The sequence below is a fragment of the Trematosphaeria pertusa genome (genome assembly GCF_010094035.1).
Source record: "Trematosphaeria pertusa strain CBS 122368 unplaced genomic scaffold BU26scaffold_16, whole genome shotgun sequence".
NCBI classification, from domain to species: Eukaryota; Fungi; Ascomycota; class Dothideomycetes; order Pleosporales; family Trematosphaeriaceae; genus Trematosphaeria; species Trematosphaeria pertusa.
This window is the reverse complement of record NW_022987227.1, coordinates 789,142-807,506: the sequence shown is the minus strand read 5'-3', so window position 1 is coordinate 807,506 and position 18,365 is coordinate 789,142. Positions and strand designations below refer to the sequence as shown.

General features: G+C 55.4%; 6 protein-coding genes across 6 annotated transcripts; 4 read left to right on the top strand and 2 right to left on the bottom strand.

Annotated features, from left to right (window-relative positions):
- Positions 1-100: 100 nt before the first annotated feature.
- Positions 101-1,869, bottom strand: BU26DRAFT_523436 (aerobactin siderophore biosynthesis protein iucB). The gene is made up of 2 exons (XM_033830048.1): positions 738-1,869; positions 101-684 (listed from the first exon to the last, which is right to left on the bottom strand). The coding sequence occupies exons 1-2, from the start codon at positions 1,698-1,700 to the stop codon at positions 322-324; spliced, it is 1,326 nt and encodes a 441-aa protein (XP_033678884.1). The 5' UTR covers positions 1,701-1,869; the 3' UTR covers positions 101-321.
- Positions 1,870-2,033: 164 nt separating this feature from the next.
- BU26DRAFT_110189 (uncharacterized protein) lies at positions 2,034-3,729 on the top strand. The gene has a single exon (XM_033819393.1). It carries the CDS (start codon positions 2,286-2,288, stop codon positions 3,582-3,584), a length of 1,299 nt encoding a protein of 432 aa, XP_033678883.1. The 5' UTR covers positions 2,034-2,285; the 3' UTR covers positions 3,585-3,729.
- Positions 3,730-3,932: 203 nt separating this feature from the next.
- BU26DRAFT_534112 (leptomycin B resistance protein pmd1) lies at positions 3,933-7,922 on the top strand (the record flags this gene model as incomplete). Its single annotated transcript, XM_033831199.1, has 2 exons — positions 3,933-4,887; positions 4,939-7,922. 2 exons carry the CDS (start codon positions 3,933-3,935, stop codon positions 7,920-7,922), a joined length of 3,939 nt encoding a protein of 1,312 aa, XP_033678882.1.
- A 23-nt stretch (positions 7,923-7,945) lies between these two features.
- On the bottom strand, positions 7,946-9,063 carry BU26DRAFT_465422 (uncharacterized protein). Its single transcript, XM_033825191.1, has 2 exons — positions 8,680-9,063; positions 7,946-8,576 (listed from the first exon to the last, which is right to left on the bottom strand). The coding sequence occupies exons 1-2, from the start codon at positions 8,826-8,828 to the stop codon at positions 8,024-8,026; spliced, it is 702 nt and encodes a 233-aa protein (XP_033678881.1). The 5' UTR covers positions 8,829-9,063; the 3' UTR covers positions 7,946-8,023.
- Positions 9,064-10,005: 942 nt separating this feature from the next.
- BU26DRAFT_436075 (nonribosomal peptide synthetase 6) lies at positions 10,006-15,946 on the top strand (the record flags this gene model as incomplete). The annotated part of the gene is made up of 2 exons (XM_033824159.1): positions 10,006-10,437; positions 10,490-15,946. The coding sequence occupies 2 exons, from the start codon at positions 10,006-10,008 to the stop codon at positions 15,944-15,946; spliced, it is 5,889 nt and encodes a 1,962-aa protein (XP_033678880.1).
- Positions 15,947-16,794: 848 nt separating this feature from the next.
- Positions 16,795-17,912, top strand: BU26DRAFT_581038 (uncharacterized protein; the record flags this gene model as incomplete). Its single annotated transcript, XM_033834487.1, has 1 exon — positions 16,795-17,912. The coding sequence occupies one exon, from the start codon at positions 16,795-16,797 to the stop codon at positions 17,788-17,790; it is 996 nt and encodes a 331-aa protein (XP_033678879.1). The 3' UTR covers positions 17,791-17,912.
- Positions 17,913-18,365: the final 453 nt, after the last annotated feature.

Genomic DNA, 18,365 nt, shown 5'->3' with positions numbered 1-18,365 from the left:
TCTGATCCGCACCCTGCATGTGCCTCGCAGGGATGTGGCGGCCTGTGCAGATGACGTGTATGGGTTGTGGGACCTGGCGATGGGGCGGCGCGGGCTGGTGTTCGTATGGAATCAAAAACGGGCTACTGGACTGCAGCCCGCGCTAGCCTAGGGCTTGATGACGGTTCGTCGTGACTTTAAGAGCGCAAACCGGAGGCCGCAAGAGCACGCTTGAACGCGCAGTGAGGAAGCGCAACCTTGTGAAGCTGAGGACCTCGAGTTGATTTTGTGTACATGTGCGTTGCTGAAATCAAAATGCCCCCAAGTTTACGTCTTCGAAATCTACAGTTTCGCGAGGGCGTCTAAACTCGGGCGAACCTGCTTCTCCCCATCCCATACAAACGGACTTAGCGTGAAGAACTTCTCCCGGTTGACCATCATGAGCGCACTTCGCTTATGCGGGAGATCCATCAGCTTCTCAACATGGAAGCCGTGCGCAAAGTCGTAGGCCAACACGGTGCTGCTTGTGGCAGCTGGCTCGCCGACGATATTCCATGTCCGCGGCTCGTCCAAGAACATGTAGTGCATGAGTCCAGACCACCACGCCGAGACGCGGTACGGGCCTCTGAATCTGATGTCGCCGACGAGAGAGTGCCTGCCGCGGTCGTACGGCGACGCGAGGTAGTGGGCACCCATGTGATCTTCCTGTACACAGAGTCAAAAAGAAAACCACGTTAGAAGCGAGGTGGGGGAATTACCATGGCCCAGTAGACTTCGAAGTATGCAAAAAGCACATCATCGAATGCAGCAAACATGGTGATCACATGGGGGTCCTCATGCAGCTTCCGCAGATACTCGCGGTGCTGCTCCAGCGTCCCGGTTTCGTTCCACCCAGCAGCAACACGTGGATCGTTCTGCCAGACATGGAAGAGGTTGAGATGCTCCTCGTTAGTGTAATCGACAGCGATCATCGCGAAGTGCTCCTGCAGGTGCGGGATCCAGCGGCTGTAGATGATGGACCCGGGAGCCGGTTTTGGTCGACGTACGGGATGCATAGTGTGTCGCGGTAAAGCAGGGAACTGCGTCGTTGGTGCCGTTTGGAAAGGAAAAGGCGGATACTCGGCCGTGATTGGCTTGTTAGCAGCATCGAGCAGCGGAGCCCAGACTGGACGAGCTCCAAAGGGTGAAGCCGCGCCCTGCCAAAAATTGCTTCGAAGAAGCAAATGGCCATCGTGAGGAGCTGATGGGTTGGATCCACGGGGGTGCGGGTGGAATAGGCCAGTGGAATAAATCTCCGAGGCCAGCATCGAAGAATCGTTGCCGGAGAAGAGCACTCGGATGTGCTCGACGAGAGGATGCAGTGAAACCAAAGCGTAGGCAGCGAGCCAGAGCTGGGGCACAGTGGGCCGGCCATCAGTCCAGGAGATGGTTACGAAGGGTGATCTTCGCGCCCGAGCCCAAGAGCTGTTGTCTCCCTTGGGTGGTATCGATTCTGGGGCCAAGAAGGCTATGTCGTTGAATGACAGATCGTCACTATGAAGGGGCCTTGGCGGAGGTATCCCATTGTCCTTGGAGTGAGCTGCGGAAAGGGATATACGGTAGCTGGCGGGTTGGCCGGTCGCAGCAACGTTTGTAATTGCATACGCGGTGAGGTAGGGATGGGGTAGCTTTAGGATGAAGGGCCCGGTGGTAGGACCTGGCTTCTGCGTTTGTTGAGCCATTGTCATCAACCAGTTGTCCTGGTGATGCGGAAAGGAAGTCTGCGAAAATTTTTGAATACTGCTAGGTAGCTGAAGCAGCATGGCCGAAGTTTCATAGAGGTGCGATTGTACGAGGTCTCCTACCGGCAAAGCATGAGCCGAGGCCAGATACAGGGCGGACAGAAGCTATGACCCTGGGCATTATGGTGTGTCAGCTCCGATATGATACATGAGGTAAACTTGAAGTGTTGCCAGGCTATTGATGTGGCAGAGAATTGGATCATTCCGGCTAGTTTTCGCGCGTGGCGCGCCAAGTGGGTATGGTGCTGATTAGAGACCCTTGATGCATCCCCGGTATGGCACCCACCCTCGCTTATAAGCAAACATTAGAGAATCTGGTGACGTACCTGGAATCATTGTGCTAGCTGCAGCGAGTGCAGAACCACCAAAGCCCGCGGTGGCCTGAGACTCCACGCTCCCTATGGTCATAGCTCCTCGGCGAGCATCAAAAACTTCGAGGAGTGATTGTCGCTACTCAGTACAGCTCCTCGAGGCGCGACTACTCCCAAATCCTCTGCATCAAACTCTATTGAGCGGTCAGTGACGATGACTTCAGCAGAGCAGCCACCAAGACAGCTGGATCTCATCTCGGATGCACCCATTGTAGACTCATCGAAAACCTACGACCTCGTCTGCATCGGCTTTGGACCAGCTCAGCTTGCCACGGCCATCGCCAATCGAGAAGCCCGAAAAACTTCGAACGTGCTCTTCGTTGAGAGAAAACCTTCTTTCTCATGGCATCCAACGTCGCAGCTCCCACGGATGCGAATGGAAAATGCCTTCATTTACGATCTCGCGACAACGCGAAATCCACGATCGGGGTTCAGCTACGTCAACTACCTCCTCGCTCGGAATCGCCTCGTCGAATTCGCAAATTCCGACCGCCTGAACCCATTGAGGGAAGAGTTCGAGGACTACCTCCGCTGGTGTGCTGAGCAATTCAACGACCAAGTACACTACAGCAGCGAGGTAATCGGCGTCACTCCGGAGAACGAGTCGGGCTCCGTGAGGCGCTTCAAGGTAGCCGTGAGAGACGCACACGGCAAGACGTACGTGGTGGAGGCGAGGAGCATCGCAGCGCCCTCCCCGCCCGGCCGGCGCGACCAGAAGCCGCGGCCTCTGACGAGCGTCAACTTTGAAGCCGGCCAGCGCATCGTCTCTGCGCACGATTACCTCTCGAGGAGGAACGAGCTGCGGGACCGGCATGAGCCTCGCCTCAACATCGCTGTCGTCGGCTCTACCCAGCAAGCAGTCGAGATACTGGACGACCTTCTGACCTGCCCACGGCTCGGCAACATAACCATCGTCACGGAGAACGAGTCGCTCGCTCCGCTGCGGATCCTAGAGGACGCACCCGAGCCACCGCAGCCACGGCTCTGCTCAATCTGGGCGAAGCCGTCGTGCGAGCAGAAGCCCACGATTCCCGGCTCCTCGGAGGTGATACAGCGCATCTATCTGCGCGCATACGAGAAGCAGATGGCCAGCAGGGGAAGGTACACCCTCCGCGTCGTCGTGGGGAGGGACGCGGCCGAGCCATGCTCCAAGGCCGACTTCATCATTTCTGAGCATGCAGCAAGCGAGCTGTCGAGCAGCGGGCTCTTCAGTGGCCTGGACCAGCTCGTGCTGGGGTGCCGGCAGAAGGGAGAGAGCCTGGAGGAGGTGCAGTTCAAGCGCGGAGCCGTTGCCGAGAGCTGCAGGATGTGGATGCTATCGGCGCACTCGGAGGGCGGGCGCTCATTGGCGAAGGATATTGCCGTGCGGGCGGGCGAGGTGGTGAGTGCGCTGGCGGCTGCAGATGAGGGTGTGCGTCGTGAGGGCGTCGGGATGATCAGTGCCAGGATGTGATGGAGGACGCGTCGACCGGGGTCGGCATGGCATGTGGGATGTGGTTATGTAATCCGCAAATTTGTATCTGATGGCGCTAGTCCAAATGAATGACGTTCATCTCCGACCTCGCTCCGGACGATACCTCCTCGCCATCAACGGTCATCCCTCACCACCGCCCATCCTCACGTGCACTGCCCAGCCGGCTTCATCAATGCACTGCATCCACTATGCCGATCCTGCAATGGCGGCTTGGAGCGGCCCACAGCTCCCCGTTACCTCGTGCCTGCGCACCTGGAGGGCTTCACGATGCTGCCTTGCTCTCGCTATACGTCGTCAGTTCCTGTTTGACTCGCTATTGTATGCTCAATGGGCGTTAACAAGCCCTCGCGGGCATCGTTCAAGGCCTTCTTTGGCTTCCTCCACCTGCTCTTTTACGCAGACCCAATATGGCTCGACAAACTCCTCATTTGCGTGGGCTTTCTTGCGGCCATTGCTGCAGGCGTGCCCTTTCCCTTGATTGGAATCGTCTTCGGTCAGCTGGTCGATAACCTGAATACCGCCTCCTGTGAGGCCGAGAATGCTCCAGGTTCGACGTCCGGATTGCAGGCCTCCATCAACTCAAAAGTCTTGCTCCTCGTCTACATCGCCATCGCCTCCTTCGTTCTGATATACACGCATATCGTTTGCTGGAACATCACCTCGCAGCGACTGGCTCAACGCATCCGTGACCGTTATCTAAAGAGTCTGCTGCGGCAGGACATTGCCTTCTTCGACAATCTGCAGGCTGGAGAAGTCTCCTCGCGCCTCAATGGCGACATCCAGGCCATCGAAACCGGCACCTGCGAGAAAGTCGGCGTGTTCCTAACATGCATCTCCTTCTGTGTCACTGCATATATCGTGGCCTTCATCAAGGATGTCAGATTGGCCGGCATGCTGATTTCATTGATACCCGCTTTCCTCATCATGACCGTCGTTGGGGGACGGTTGGTGCAGAAATATTCGACTAAAGCCTCAGACTACTTCGCTAAAGCCAGCGCCATCGCTTCTGAGGGGCTCAGCCACATTGGTCTCGTGCACTCCCTTGGAGCCAATGCACGCCTAGAAGAGAAGTTTCGGGGCTACTTGAGCGATGCCAGAAGAGAGGGAATTAGGAAGGCCGTAGCCGCCGCAGCTCAGGCCGGACTTCTCTACTTCATCGCCTTCTCTGCGAATGCACTTGCCTATTGGCAAGGGAGCCGAAAAATTGCGGATACGGTGCAATCTGGGAGCGGAGACACGACGGTTGGAGAGATCTACACCGTCATTTTCATCCTTGTCGATGGTATGAAAGCCTATGATTCGGCTGTGAAATGTTAGGCTGACGCTGTTCTAGGTGCAATTGTTCTCAGTCAGGTAGCTCCGCTACTACCGCTGTTCGGTGGAGCCGTTGCTGCCTTTAAACGACTGCAAGGCGACATCGAGCAGTGGCCCACCATCGACGGCACTTCGGGCTCCGGCGTCATACCTTCTCCCGTGGAGGGTAGCATCGAGTTTTGCAATGTCTCATTCACATACCCCTCCCGGCTAGCGCATCCCGTTCTTGATGACGTCTCATTCCAATGTGAAGCCGGCAAGCTCACAGCAATAGTGGGTCTCTCTGGTAGTGGGAAGTCGACTATTGCTGCCCTCATCGCTCGATTCTACGACCCCCAGAATGGCGCGATAAGCCTTGACGGCCATGACCTCCGGACTTTGAACGTGAGAGCCCTGAGAGGCTTCATCAGCCTCGTGCCTCAGGAACCGTCGCTCTTGGACCGTTCCATCCTGGAGAATGTTGCTCTCGGTCTGGTCAACTCCCCAGCGCATTCTCATCTAGAAGAGACTCTGCTTTCCGACGACCTGCAGCGCCTTGCAAATGAAGTGAGGAGCGGTGGTGATCTCACCAAGTGTGCAGAAAGAGCTGGTTCTAGAGTCGCTGAAATTGTTCAGCTGGTGCAGACTGCCGTCGATCTTGCAGATGCCACGGGTTTCATCGACCGCCTTGAAAACGGCTTTGCGACCCTCGTGGGATCTGCCGGCAGCCTTGTGAGTGGCGGCCAGAAGCAGAGAATCGCCCTCGCTCGCGCAGTCGTACGAGACCCGAAGATTTTGGTTCTAGACGAAGCCACCGCAGCGTTGGACTCTGCGAGCGAGCTGCGAATCCAAGCTGCGATCGAGAAAGCGTCCAAAGGCCGGACGGTTATCTCTATCGCCCACCGCTTGTCAACCATCAAATCGGCCAGCAAGATCGTGGTGATGCGGACTGGCAAAATCCTTGAACAAGGTGACCATGAGGAGCTAATGAACCTGAACGGGTCATACGCGGAGATGGTTCGCCTCCAGTCCGTAAAACCGTCTGATGATGGGACGTCGAGTTCTCAAGGTAGCACTCATGGCCAGGAAGTCGACGTTATTGAGCAGCGGGAGGTCGTTCATTTCGAAAAGGCACAAGAGCCCGAGGTATCCAAGAATACCCCCATCGACAAGCCTAACGATGCCGGAGGAGAAATCCTCGGACGTTCAATCCTCAAGACAATGAGACCTCTGGTCCGCCCATATCTGCTCTTGCTAGCCATCGCCTTCTTAGCGGCTACTGTAGTTGGTGGCACGTATTCAGCTTCTGGTACGATCTTTGGGAACACCCTGGGCAGCTTCTCGCCATGCAACCCACCCAGTTATATACGGTCTCGTGGACTGCTGTTTTCTGGTCTTTTCTTTATGCTGGCGTGCGTTGAGTTTCTCGCTAACTTCACGAGCTGGTCCGCCTTCGGGCTTATCTCTGAACGTCTAATCTATAAAGTACGGATTCTCTCCTTTCGCTCTCTCTTCCAGCAGCCGCTGCAGTGGCACGAGTCCCACAGCCGCAGTCCTACCATGCTCCTCGGCTACATAACCAACGATGGCAACGCGTTAGCTGGCTTCAGTGGATCCATCATTGGCACGCTCTTCTCCGTGATTGTCAACTTCATTGCCGCAATTACGCTGTCTCACATCATTGCTTGGAGGATATCAGTTGTGCTTCTTGTTACAGTCCCTCTCCTCCTTGGCGCGGGCTTCATGCAACTCCGCTCTATTTCTCGCTTCGCCGAAAGGCACGCTGGCGCTTTCTCTTCGTCTGTCGGCATTACGGTCGAGGCCGTCTCCAATATCCGCACCATCGCATCGTTATCGCTAGAAGACGAAGTTCTGCAAACATATCGCCGATCTCTGAAAGCACCGCGGAAGGAGATGGTCCTCCAAAGTTTCAAGACAAATATTTGGCTAGCAATCGCGAACTCAATGGGCAACGTCCTCTATGCATTCGCCCACTGGTGGGGATCAAAGAATATCCTGGAGGGGAGGTACACACAGACCCAATACTTTATCATCCTCATCGCCATGCTGGTATCCGCGCAGCTTTGGGGCCAGCTATTCACCCTCGCGCCAGAAATTTCCAGAGCAAAACGCGCCATCTCGAGGATCGTTGGCCTACTTGAACTGGACAATGACTTATCGGAGTCCGCATCAGGAAGATCTACGCCAGGCTCTGAAGAATTAGACGAGAAGGACATCGAAGCCGCCGGTACCTCTGTAGGACCGACACGAGGTGGAGCACGAGTCGAATTTAGCGACGTATCGTTTGCATACCCAGCCCGGCCAAACATACCCGTCCTGACGTCGCTATCACTTTCTATCCAACCTGGTCAATTCTGCGCTCTTGTAGGCCCCTCTGGAGCTGGAAAGAGTACGGTCTTGGCACTTCTGGAACGGTTTTATGTCCCAGCAACTGGCAGCATCTCCGTCAATGGCCTGAATATTTCACGACATCACGGCACCTCTTTCCGCGACAGTATGGCCTATGTTCCTCAAGAGAATGTGCTCTTCCAAGGTAGCATCAGATTCAACCTATGTTTGGGAGCACGTCCTGGTCACAACCCCAGTGATGGCGAGATCCAAGAGGCATGCAAAGTGGCAAACATCCATGAAGCAATCATAAGCCTCCCACAAGGTTACGACACGGAATGCGGGTCCGGCGGCTCGCAGCTTTCAGGCGGACAACGCCAACGTCTCTCCATTGCACGTGCACTAGTCCGCAAGCCGAGACTTTTGTTGCTGGATGAAAGTACGAGTGCCCTAGATGCCGAGAGCGAGAAGGCTTTGGAAGAAGGTCTCCAAAGGGCTGTCCAGCGGCATGGTGTCACGGTTATCGCAATAGCACACCGACTGAGGACCATTGCACGAGCGGACGTCATATTTCTGATCGAAGCGGGCAAGGTGACGGACCAAGGACGGCATGAAGAGCTGATACAACGGAGCGAAAGCTACCGCGTCAACGCACTCCATCAGATGTTGGCATGATCTCTAGGTCAGTAAAACATATCAGCGTCTTGACGTAGCATTGTCGCATCATCAAATATCATTCTATCCACATTCTATCACTCCTCTTTTCTGTGCACCATCTATGCCAGCTCCACAGATTTTGGCAAGTTGCCTATCTGCCCCTCTGGTATCCACACAAGCAGTGGCACTTCGTAATCATTCTTATCGCCCGTCTCCTCTCCTACCCACAGCACCCCGGCTTTATGCACAATCTTCTCAGTTAGCCGCCTGAAGCCTAACTTTTCATATAGTCCCAAACCCTCCTTCGAGCTCTCAACATAAATTGGCAGTTCTGCCTGCTCTGCGACCCGAATACCGTACTCCGTCAACAGCTTTCCCACACCTTTCCGCTGGTACTCCGGACGTACAGCTGTCACGTGACAATAGATATATCGCTCTTTATCCCACAGCTTTTCTCTCACATTCCACAGAGGACCCACTAGAGCCTCAGCCCTCTCCCTTTCTTTCCCTTCCAGCCATGCTACGTCGCCTTTCTTCCAATCACTAGGCGTGGGATAGACATCCCAAAGAGCCATGCCAGCGATCACGCCAGTGGCTGGGTCGATGCATTTCAGAGTGTATTGTGTTGAGGACGTGTGCCAGTACGAGAGAACACGACCTGTGTGCGCCTTCCTATGGAGGCATTAGTCCCGAGGATCCTGACGAATCCTGGCTCTGCAATCTATCGCCAGCAGTCCAGCCACCACAGACAATGCAGGAAAAGGGTGGAACGTACCGAAACTCTGACTCGGAGTTTGTCAAGTCTTCTTTTGTGGCTTTCGGGAAGAGGGCGCGCGTCACGGGATCTTCGGCGAAGGCAGCAAAGTAGGCATCGTATACCGCCGTAATGTCCGGTATGAGGGCAGGAAGAACGACGAACCCCATGACGACCCTGGGCTGGAAAACAGAAATGCCACAGCAAAGGATACCAGCGTCAAAATAGTATTCGAAGCCGAAGGGCAGGTGCACCGGGGCCAATGTTGATCGACGATCAGCGATCTTCGCGACGCAACCCCCTCTACAAGGCTACTTCGTATCGCGCGATGGACGAAATTATTTGCTTCATCACGCGTCCGGTCCAAAGCCTGCTTCAATAATCGGGTTGTCGTTCTTGGTCTGAACCCCGACCGGCACTGTCAGACTCACCGTTCCAGAGAAAAGCAAAATCAGCTCATGCGCTTCGCTTCGGCCTTACTTCTTCTCACCCGGTCCTCGTCGATCGCATGCTTGCTTGATCCCAGGGGCCTAGTAAATGAAACCCTGTCTCGGATCCCCTGTCGTACCGGTATTGCCATGTTCAACATGTTCAGCACCCCGACTAACCGAGCTCCGAGAGTCGGCCGCGTTATCTGATGAACCGATTCGTGGTCCCTTCGCCTCCCGAGACGTCACTCTGCGTGCCGAGGGGCTGATCAATTTCTCCGCATCGGCCGTCCTTCCCAGAATAGGAAGCTAGCTCGGCGCAATATGTGTGGCTGCCTCGACCGTTGATCATGCCGTGGGCTTAAGGTTATCTGATGCAGCTACCGAGACTAGCATTCACGGTTAAGAGGCTAGCGTTCACGGTTAATTATCTGATCCGCTTTTTGTGGGGATCGGGGCTTGGCGTGGGGACGCCCGTCACGAATCCTAAAGCTCCCTACTCTGGTACCTGGCCCTAAGAGTGGCCCATGCCCTGGCTATTACGTACTTGCTTCGACCATATGCAGGACCGGTGGCCGAGAGTTCGCAACACAGGGGGGCGGCTCAAAAGGGTAGATCCCAGATGCAGCGCGGGTGGATCAATGACGCGAGCGGCTGTTCGTGCCTTGAACGGACTTACTTCCACACAGAAGAAGAAACACCATGGAACCGAGATGAGCCGTGCTTTCAAGAGCTAGCTGAGCTTTGGCCGAGCAGATGAGACGGCACGAGCACAGTCGCCATGCTTGGCTCCTTCTATGAGAACTCCTGGAATCTGGGGAGCCAGACTCAGTGGATTCCAGAGCCATTCGCTTATCCGTTCAGTCGAAAGACTCATCGTCAGAATCAGAATCGCAATCAGTTTGACTTCGTACCGAAGATGCATTTGCGCGACAACGAAGAACCTATGCATTGGGGTGAAAGACCTGATGCGGTCGCAAAGATTCAAACGAATGGCATCCCGAAGAGCTCGAACGGGCACAGTATGTACGTCAATGGTAGTGCAGCGGATACGAACGTAGTGTCTATACCAATTCCCGCAGATCAAGAGGTGGATATGGTGATTGAGACCGTCCTTGCCGCGTGGATCCTGCTCTTGCAACGTTATCGGCGTGATTCATTTCAGCAGTGCATGTTTGGAACCGGGCAAGGAGGAGACGAACGCATTCAATGCGTATCAGCTGGTCAAGTAGATTTGTTGGACCTCACGACGGTTGGAGACCTTCTTGCCAAGGTGCAGAATATCCGGTCGAGGGAAATAGCCCTAAGTCAGGGCGGGACTGTCTCCCTTCGAGATGGAACAAAAGAAGATGTGAGATTGCGTTTGGCCTATTCGGTGGACTCGCACTGACTGCCTTTACTAGTGGACATTCGAGATCTCAATAGAGTTCTCCAAGCAAAAATTGCGCGCGACGCCCCAATGGCGGCCTCCGACCATGTCGCGACACCAGGCTATGTGCCAGTTGCGTTCCTTCACGTCCATTGTCGATACCCTTTTGCGCGAACATCATTGTCCGATTGTAAGCGTACTGAGTATATCCGAAGACGAGTTGGAGGAGATTTGGAGCCGTAACACACCATTGCCTCCCAATCTGGAGACCTGCATGCATCGGATAATCTCCGAGAAAGCACAGCTCCAACCGGAAAAGAACGCAATTGAAGCTTGGGATGGAGACTTGACATATGCCCAGGTGGATCGGTATTCGGCTCAGCTCGCTCAGAATTTGAGACTGCTGGACGATGCACCAAATCAGATTATCCCAGTGCTATTCGAGAAGTCGAAATGGACGGCCGTGGCAGTACTTGCGGTCATGAAGTCCGGAGCATGCTTCGCGCTTCTTGACCCTGCCCAACCGGAAGGGCGACTACGAACCATCATTCAGCAGATCAACGCGACGATCGTGGTCGCATCGAAAACGCAAGCCGCCGTCGCTGCACGTGTTGCACCGGGAGCATCAATCGTCCCAGTTTCTGAATCTAAGTTCTCGAAGATTTACCACCCCTTCGCTGAACAACAGCCAAATACGTCTCTTCCACCCGTTTCGCCATCCGCACCGCTATATATCCAGTTCACGTCGGGGAGTACCGGGCATCCTAAGGGTTGCGTAATCACGCATAGCCAATTCACTTCTGGAGCGATACCCAGAGCATACACGGTGGGCTACCGCTCGCATTCGCGGGTTCTCGACTTCGCAAGCTACGCGTTCGATGTCAGCATAGATTCGATGCTATGCACACTGGCGCACGGCGCTACGCTGTGTACGCCATCCGAAGAGAGCCGTATGAATGACCTCAGCGGAGTGATGCGAAAGATGCGCATCACACTTGCAGGCATGACGCCCTCTGTAGCTCGGACGCTCGACCCGGATATCCTTCCATCGCTGGATTCTCTCGCGGTAGGTGGTGAGGGAGTCTCCTCGAGCGATGCGGCGGCATGGCGACAGAAGACCAAGGTGATCAATTGTTATGGCCCGTCCGAATGTACCGTAGGAGCAACCATCAATGGCGACGTGGGCTCTTTGCCATACATCACCATGGGCAAAGGTCACGGATGCGTGATGTGGCTCACGGATCCTGCGGACCACAGCAAGCTTGTGCCTCCCGGGGCGGTAGGCGAGCTTCTGATCGAAGGCCCGATCGTGGGGAATGGGTACCTCAACAATCTCGCCAAGACGAGAGAAGTCTTCATCGAAGATCCTGACTTCCTCCTAGCAGGAAGTAAGAGCATTCCAGGACGAAGAGGTCGCCTCTACAAGACCGGAGACCTCGTTCGTTATGACCCGGATGGCAAGGGCGAAGTCATCTTCGTGGGACGCCGGGACCAGCAAGTCAAGCTGCGTGGCCAACGCATCGAGCTCGCAGAAATCGAATACAACATGCAGAAGCACCTTCCCTCAGACTGCCAGCTCGCGGCCGAAGTCATCAAGCCCGGCGGTACTGGTGAGCCCACGCTGGTCGCATTCCTTGTCGAGCAGAAGAACAGCGGAATGAAACACCTCGATGGTGATATCTTTGCGTCTTTTTCCACCAAGTTCCTGACGGCGCTTCAGGAGATGATGAAGAAGCTTCATGAGGATCTGCCCGGGTACATGGTGCCGTCTGCGTATATTCCGCTGTGGAAGATGCCACTGCTCGTCAGCTGCAAGACAGACAGGAAGAGGCTGAGGGAGATTGGTACGTCGATTACCAGGCAGGATCTCAGGCGCTTCAGCACTGCAGTTTCGGAAAAGAGCGCCCCTGCGACGGAGATGGAGCAGCGCCTCGGCAAGCTATGGGCAAAGATACTAGGCGGTGATGCGGACTTCGGCGCGAACGACAACTTCTTCAGCATGGGTGGGGATTCACTGAGAGCGATGAAGTTGGTCCCTGCTGCACGGGAGGAAGGTATTGCGCTCACGGTCCCGGATATTATGCTCAGCCCTACGCTCTCGGCTATGGCTTCTAGGGCGAAATGGCTTTCCGGAAACGAGACGACCGATGTTCCGCCATTCTCACTAATACCCGAGGGTTGGACGGCAGAGAAGGCCCGGGCGGAGACTGCGCGCCTTTGTGGAGTGGATGCTTCTGGCGTTGAGGATGTGTACCCATGCACGCCGCTTCAGGAAGGTCTCATGGCGCTCTCCGCCAAGTTCGCCGATGCCTACGTCGCTCAGCGCGTTGCCGAACTTCCACTCGACGCAGCTGAAAGACTCATGAAGGCCTTCGACAAGGTGGCGCATGACTCGGCTATCCTCCGCACTAGAATCGTGAACGTCTCTGGTCGTGGTCTGTTCCAGGCTGTCTTGGAAAATGGGCAGCTGGTCCGCGAGCACGGATCCGACATCGCAGAGTATCTCAAGCGCGACCGCGAAGAGCCTATGGAGCTTGGGAAAGCACTCTTCCGCTACGGGGTAGTGCACAGGCCGGGCAGCGACAAGGCGCGCATTGTCATCACCATGCATCATGCTGTCTACGATGGATGGTCGATGCCGCTCGTATTAGAGCGCGTCAATCGTGCCTACAATGGCCTGGATACAACGCGACCGGTATCGTTCAAGCACTTCATCAAGTACCTCACGACGCTCGACCCAGTCGTCTCTCAAGACTACTGGCGCGAGCAACTGGAAGGCTCCAGTCCTCACCAGTTCCCGCCTCTGCCGCACAAAGGATACATTACGCAAGCGGACTCTCTTCTCGAACATTATGTGTCTGTACCAACATCGGCGCACTCTAAGCTCACGCTCGCCACCATCATCCGCGGTGGTTGGGCGCTCGTGTCCTCGCTCTACGTAGGCCATTCAGATATCGTGTTTGGTGAGACGCTGACTGGCCGTTCTGCATCCGTGCCTGGAATCGAGCAGATCGAAGGACCGATGATCACAACCGTGCCTATCCGCGTCAAGCTTACCCTTGGCCGGCCTATCTCAGAGTATCTGCACTCGGTCCACGCGCAGACAGTCCAACAGATCCCCCACGAGCATCTCGGTCTTCAGAACATCCGCCGCTTGAGTCGCGACGCGCGGGAAGCCTGCGATCTGCGCACAGGCCTTGTCCTCCACCCCAGAGAAGACACCCAGTGGTGTGCGAGCGAAAGTCTCGAATCGCCAGCCAACGGCTTCCTTCCTACCGACGATGAGGAGGCCGCACGCGAAGCACTCAAGTTCAACACCTACGCTCTCATGCTAGTGTGCACGCTCGATGAGAACGGCTTCCTCATCATGGCGAGCTTCGATTCGAATTGCATTACTACGTCTGCTATGCAGAAGGTGCTCGTTGTGCTTGACCGCATCGTCACTGCTTTCTTGGGCAACCCGGAGAGCAAGCTGGGCGACGTAGCCGTGCTAGATCCGGAGGAAATGGAAGATGCTCTGGGTTTGAGGCCGAAGGATGGGATGGTGGATAGTATGGAGCCTCTACAGTCGAATGGCTATGCGAATGGTCATGTTGATGAGCAAGTTGTGGTCAAGCCACAAGCAAACACGGTGAATGAGCTGAAGCTGAGAGAGATTCTGAGCCGGATACTTGGAATGCCGGCGTACGACATCAGTCCCTGCGACAGCTTCTTTGAGCTGGGTGGGGATTCCATCAGCGCAATGAGGCTCGTATCTGAGGCTAGATCACACGGCCTAAACCTCACTGTCGCCCAGATCTTCCAGAGTCGCTCGTTGTCGGAGCTGGCTGCCGCGACTGGAAATGCGAAGGAAGAGAAGCTCCTGGAGCTTCTGAGCCGCATCCTCAACATTCCGAAGGACGAGGTCAGCGCAAGCGATAGCTTCTTCGAGCTGGGTGGAGATTCTATCAGCGCTATGCGGCTCGTTTCTGAAGCCCGCGCGCAGGGCTTGAGCTTCACGGTTGCGCAGATCTTCCAGAGCAAGTCTTTGTCTGAGCTCACTTCACTGGCGGAAGAGAGCGCTTCGTCTGACATGAGGGTGGATATGGACGCACCGTTTGCTGCCATGGGTGCTGATGCGCACCTGTTCAGCCCGGACCGTATCCAGCCGCTGCTGGAGAACGCTGAGTGGGAGATAGTGGACATCTATCCCGCGAGGCCGCTGCAACAGATTGCCGTGGACGGAACTGTCGATCTTCCGCGGTATTCATTGCGCTACGAACTGATTAAGTTCGGCGCGGGTGTCGACCGGGAGAGACTTGAGCGGACCTGCCAGGAGCTCGTCGCGCGCAACGAGGTTCTCCGCACCATGTTCGTGCAGATTGAGGGTCACTGTCTCGGTGTAGTTTTAGGGTCTCTGCAAACTCCCTATCAAGAAGTATCAATCCCCGATGACGCCGATTTCGACACCTTCGTCCAGGACTCTATTAACGAGGACATCGCAAAGCCCAAACCACATGGCTCCTCGTTCGTCGCTTTCACTCTCTTCATCTCCTCGACCGGCGCTTCTACCCTCGCCTTCCGCATCTCTCATGCTCAATACGACGAAATCTGTCTCCCAATTGCCTTCGTTCAGCTCTCAGCGTTGTATGCTGGCACAGATGTTCCGGAGACTCAACCCTTCAGCAAACACGTGCACCATGTCGTCAACCGCAACATTCCAGAAAGCATTCCCTATTGGCAGAACCTCCTCACTGGTTCCCAAATGACTGTCTTCAAGCCTACCATTCCACTCGCACAACGCAAGTCCGTGGCTATGTACCAGGAGTTCGACATCTCAAACAAGCCCAAAGACATCACTATCGGCTCCCTGCCCACTGCGGCCTGGGCGCTCGTTCTCGCGCGGCGCCTTGGCCTCCGGGACGTCGTCTTCGGCGAAGTAGTAACGGGGCGCAACATCGGCGCGCCGTCCGCGGACCGCATATTCGGTCCAACATGGCAGTACATTCCCTTCCGCGTTCCCTTCTCTCCCAGCTGGACATATCTCGATCTCCTGCGCTTTGTGCAGACGCAGCATATTCAGAGCTCGGCACACGAGGGTATGGGCCTGGTTGAAATTGTTCGGAGCTGCACTGATTGGAGGGAGGACGAGGTGCAGTGGTTTGACAGCGTGGTGCATCAAGCGCCGCGGGAGTGGGTGGAGACGCTTTCGTTTGGTGATGCAGGTGAGGCGCGGTTCGAAACTGTGTATCCGCATACGGAGCCGTTGAGGGAGTGGAAGTGTCAGGCTTTTGTGATGGAGGGAGGGAGCAGGTTGGGGATTGAGATTGTGACGTTTGAGGAGTGGAGGGCCGTGGGGGAGGAGGTGCTGGGTGAGGTTGGAGAAGCGCTGGGATGCTTGATGGAAGGGAAGGTGGGTGGGAAGATTTTTGAGAACTGGGATGGTGGAGAGGCTATTGGAGTGGAGGTGGAGAAGGGGGCGAGCTGTCTTTGGGGGATATTGAGCGGCTGATCGGGAGGGCGGAGGAGATGGCATGCTTTCCTTGTCTTTCCTATACCGCGCTTCCTTCCAATGCTCTTCGGTTTTGTTACGCATCGTGCTTCTTTCCTACATACAGATAGTTATCTAATATCAGCATCCATTTTGTCGCATCCCCTCGGTGGCCCCGAATGATGCCATTTTCTCGCAGTGAATTCACCCTCCTCCCTACCCGTGGGCTTTCCCCACGCTCTGATTGGCCAAAGGTGCAGAGAAAGAAAAGCCCGGAAGCTCAGGCCAGGCGGCGACTAGCTCGAGTCCGGTGCCTCACTGTATATAAAGCACTACTACCTCACGTGACCCAAACTCTCCTACTCTACCGCACTCGACCACGGTTGGAAGCTCAATTTTCAACTCCGCGACTTTATCCAACTGCATTCGACCTACGGTTAGAACGCCTGATTGCAAATGTAAGTCGCGGGCTCTGCGACTGGTTTATATTGGCGAAGGCTGACATTGATTGGAATAGTTCGAAAGTAAACCAGACCTCGAGACTTTGAGGTAGGACTTCGAGCGCCGCTCTGTCAAGTGTAAGTCTCTGATCTGCCGGCTAATCGAGGGGGTGTGGAACTAACGTAGCATGCAGGTGGCTTGAAGCAAGCAGGATTTCGAGCAATCGAGCCGACTACGCTATCTTCTCGTCGAATCTTCTAGACCCTATCAAACCAGGCGTAAGTTATACATCTTCGACATGACCGAAGACGCATGGAACTGACAAAGCATGGTTGGAGTAGGAACCCGAGCATTTAGGACGAGACAAACAACAACAAGAGCACTCTTCAAGACCCTCCACGAGCCGTCAAGCGAACTTCGAAGCAAACATGGCACGCGTGAAGCAGAATTCTCGCACCAAGGACACTCCGGCATCGGCTCGTCACTCTACATCTCGCGTGGGCCGTCTAGCCGTGTCTGTTCCTCCTCTCCCGACCGCTACCGCAACTCCATCGTCTACCATGATGCAACAACCGACTCCATCAACGGCCCTCAACAACGTGCCCACGGCCTCGTCTCGAGCTACCGTAAAGCAAACCCTCGCCACGCTCCAGGATCAAATCAAGGCTCTCCTATCAAACGAAAAGGACCAGGAAAAGTACGCGTGGCATCTGCGGACCATCGGAAAGAACGCCGGCAAGGAGGAGATTCGCGCCAGGAACATCGTGGCGATGCGGGCTTTCCTGGAGGATCTGGAGAAGAAGGAGCAGGTTGTGAAGAAGCATAATGAGTGGGCCGCTAAGAAGGCTGAGATTAGCACCGGGATGGAGTATCCGCGGTTTCCGGACCTGGAGGGCGATGGTGAGGCTGTGGAGGACGTCCAGCAAGATGCGAGTGCGAGTGCGGACGATGAGGCGATGGGCGATGCCGACGAGAACGACCGCGCCGACGAGATTGACCAGGACGTTGCAATGGGCGATGACGACGGAGCCAGCGGCGCCGATCTCGATGCACGCTCTGACACGACTACTACTCAGCGAGGACCGGCGGGCAGGAACAGGAACGCCGTCAAGCTCACCCTTCGTCAAGAGTGGGCAAACCACGAGGACTACACCCGCGTTAAACAGATGGTGGAAGAAATCCTCACCGAGATCAATGGCTTTCTGTCCGAGACAGAATGGTCCGCTTACAAGGCGCTGCTTCACGATGCGGAGCACGCCAGCTCGGCCCAGACCCTTTTTGATAAGAAGCGCTTTCTTCTCGCCAACTGGATCATGGGTACTCACCCGGATGTCATGCCGTTGCACAATAAGTGGGTGGGTGTGCTGAAGGAGATGATGGGCAACCGGGAGTGTCGGTTTCCGGTGTTCGACCCGGAGCACTAAGCTGGGCTGGGCGGATGCACTCTTACCGAAGTAGACGTGCCGCTCTTGGTGCTCTTGGAGGAGGCGTTGAACTTGATTGATTTGGACTGGTGGGTCTCACTGCGAGGGATGGATTACACGGGTTAAGAGATTGATGCGATATGATAATGGGCCGTGCAAGTGCACGTATGACATTCATCCGATAGAGAGGGTTCCCAAATAGAAAGAGTCTTTATCAGTGGTATTGGATGCATTGGATATCATCTGGCGTATACCATGACGCGTGGCATGGCGGGGCATTTTGGTGAAGTGTCATGTTCCGTTCAGCTTGTGATGATATGTACACTCTACGGCAGTGCCTCGTGCGTACGAGGGAAAGAATTTGAGACCCAAGCGGAAGGTGAAATGTGCAAATTTGGCCGCTTATATCAGTCAATGCGGTTGCAGGTAGTTCATCACCGCTTCTCGCACCCTCACAACGTCGGCAGTTGTCAACCGCCCATCTGCAGGCTCTCAAGGTACACAATTACCTAGGTAGCAAGCATACAGAGACCATTCAGCTTTTCTCTCCCACCCAGTACCTTGAAGCCCAAAAG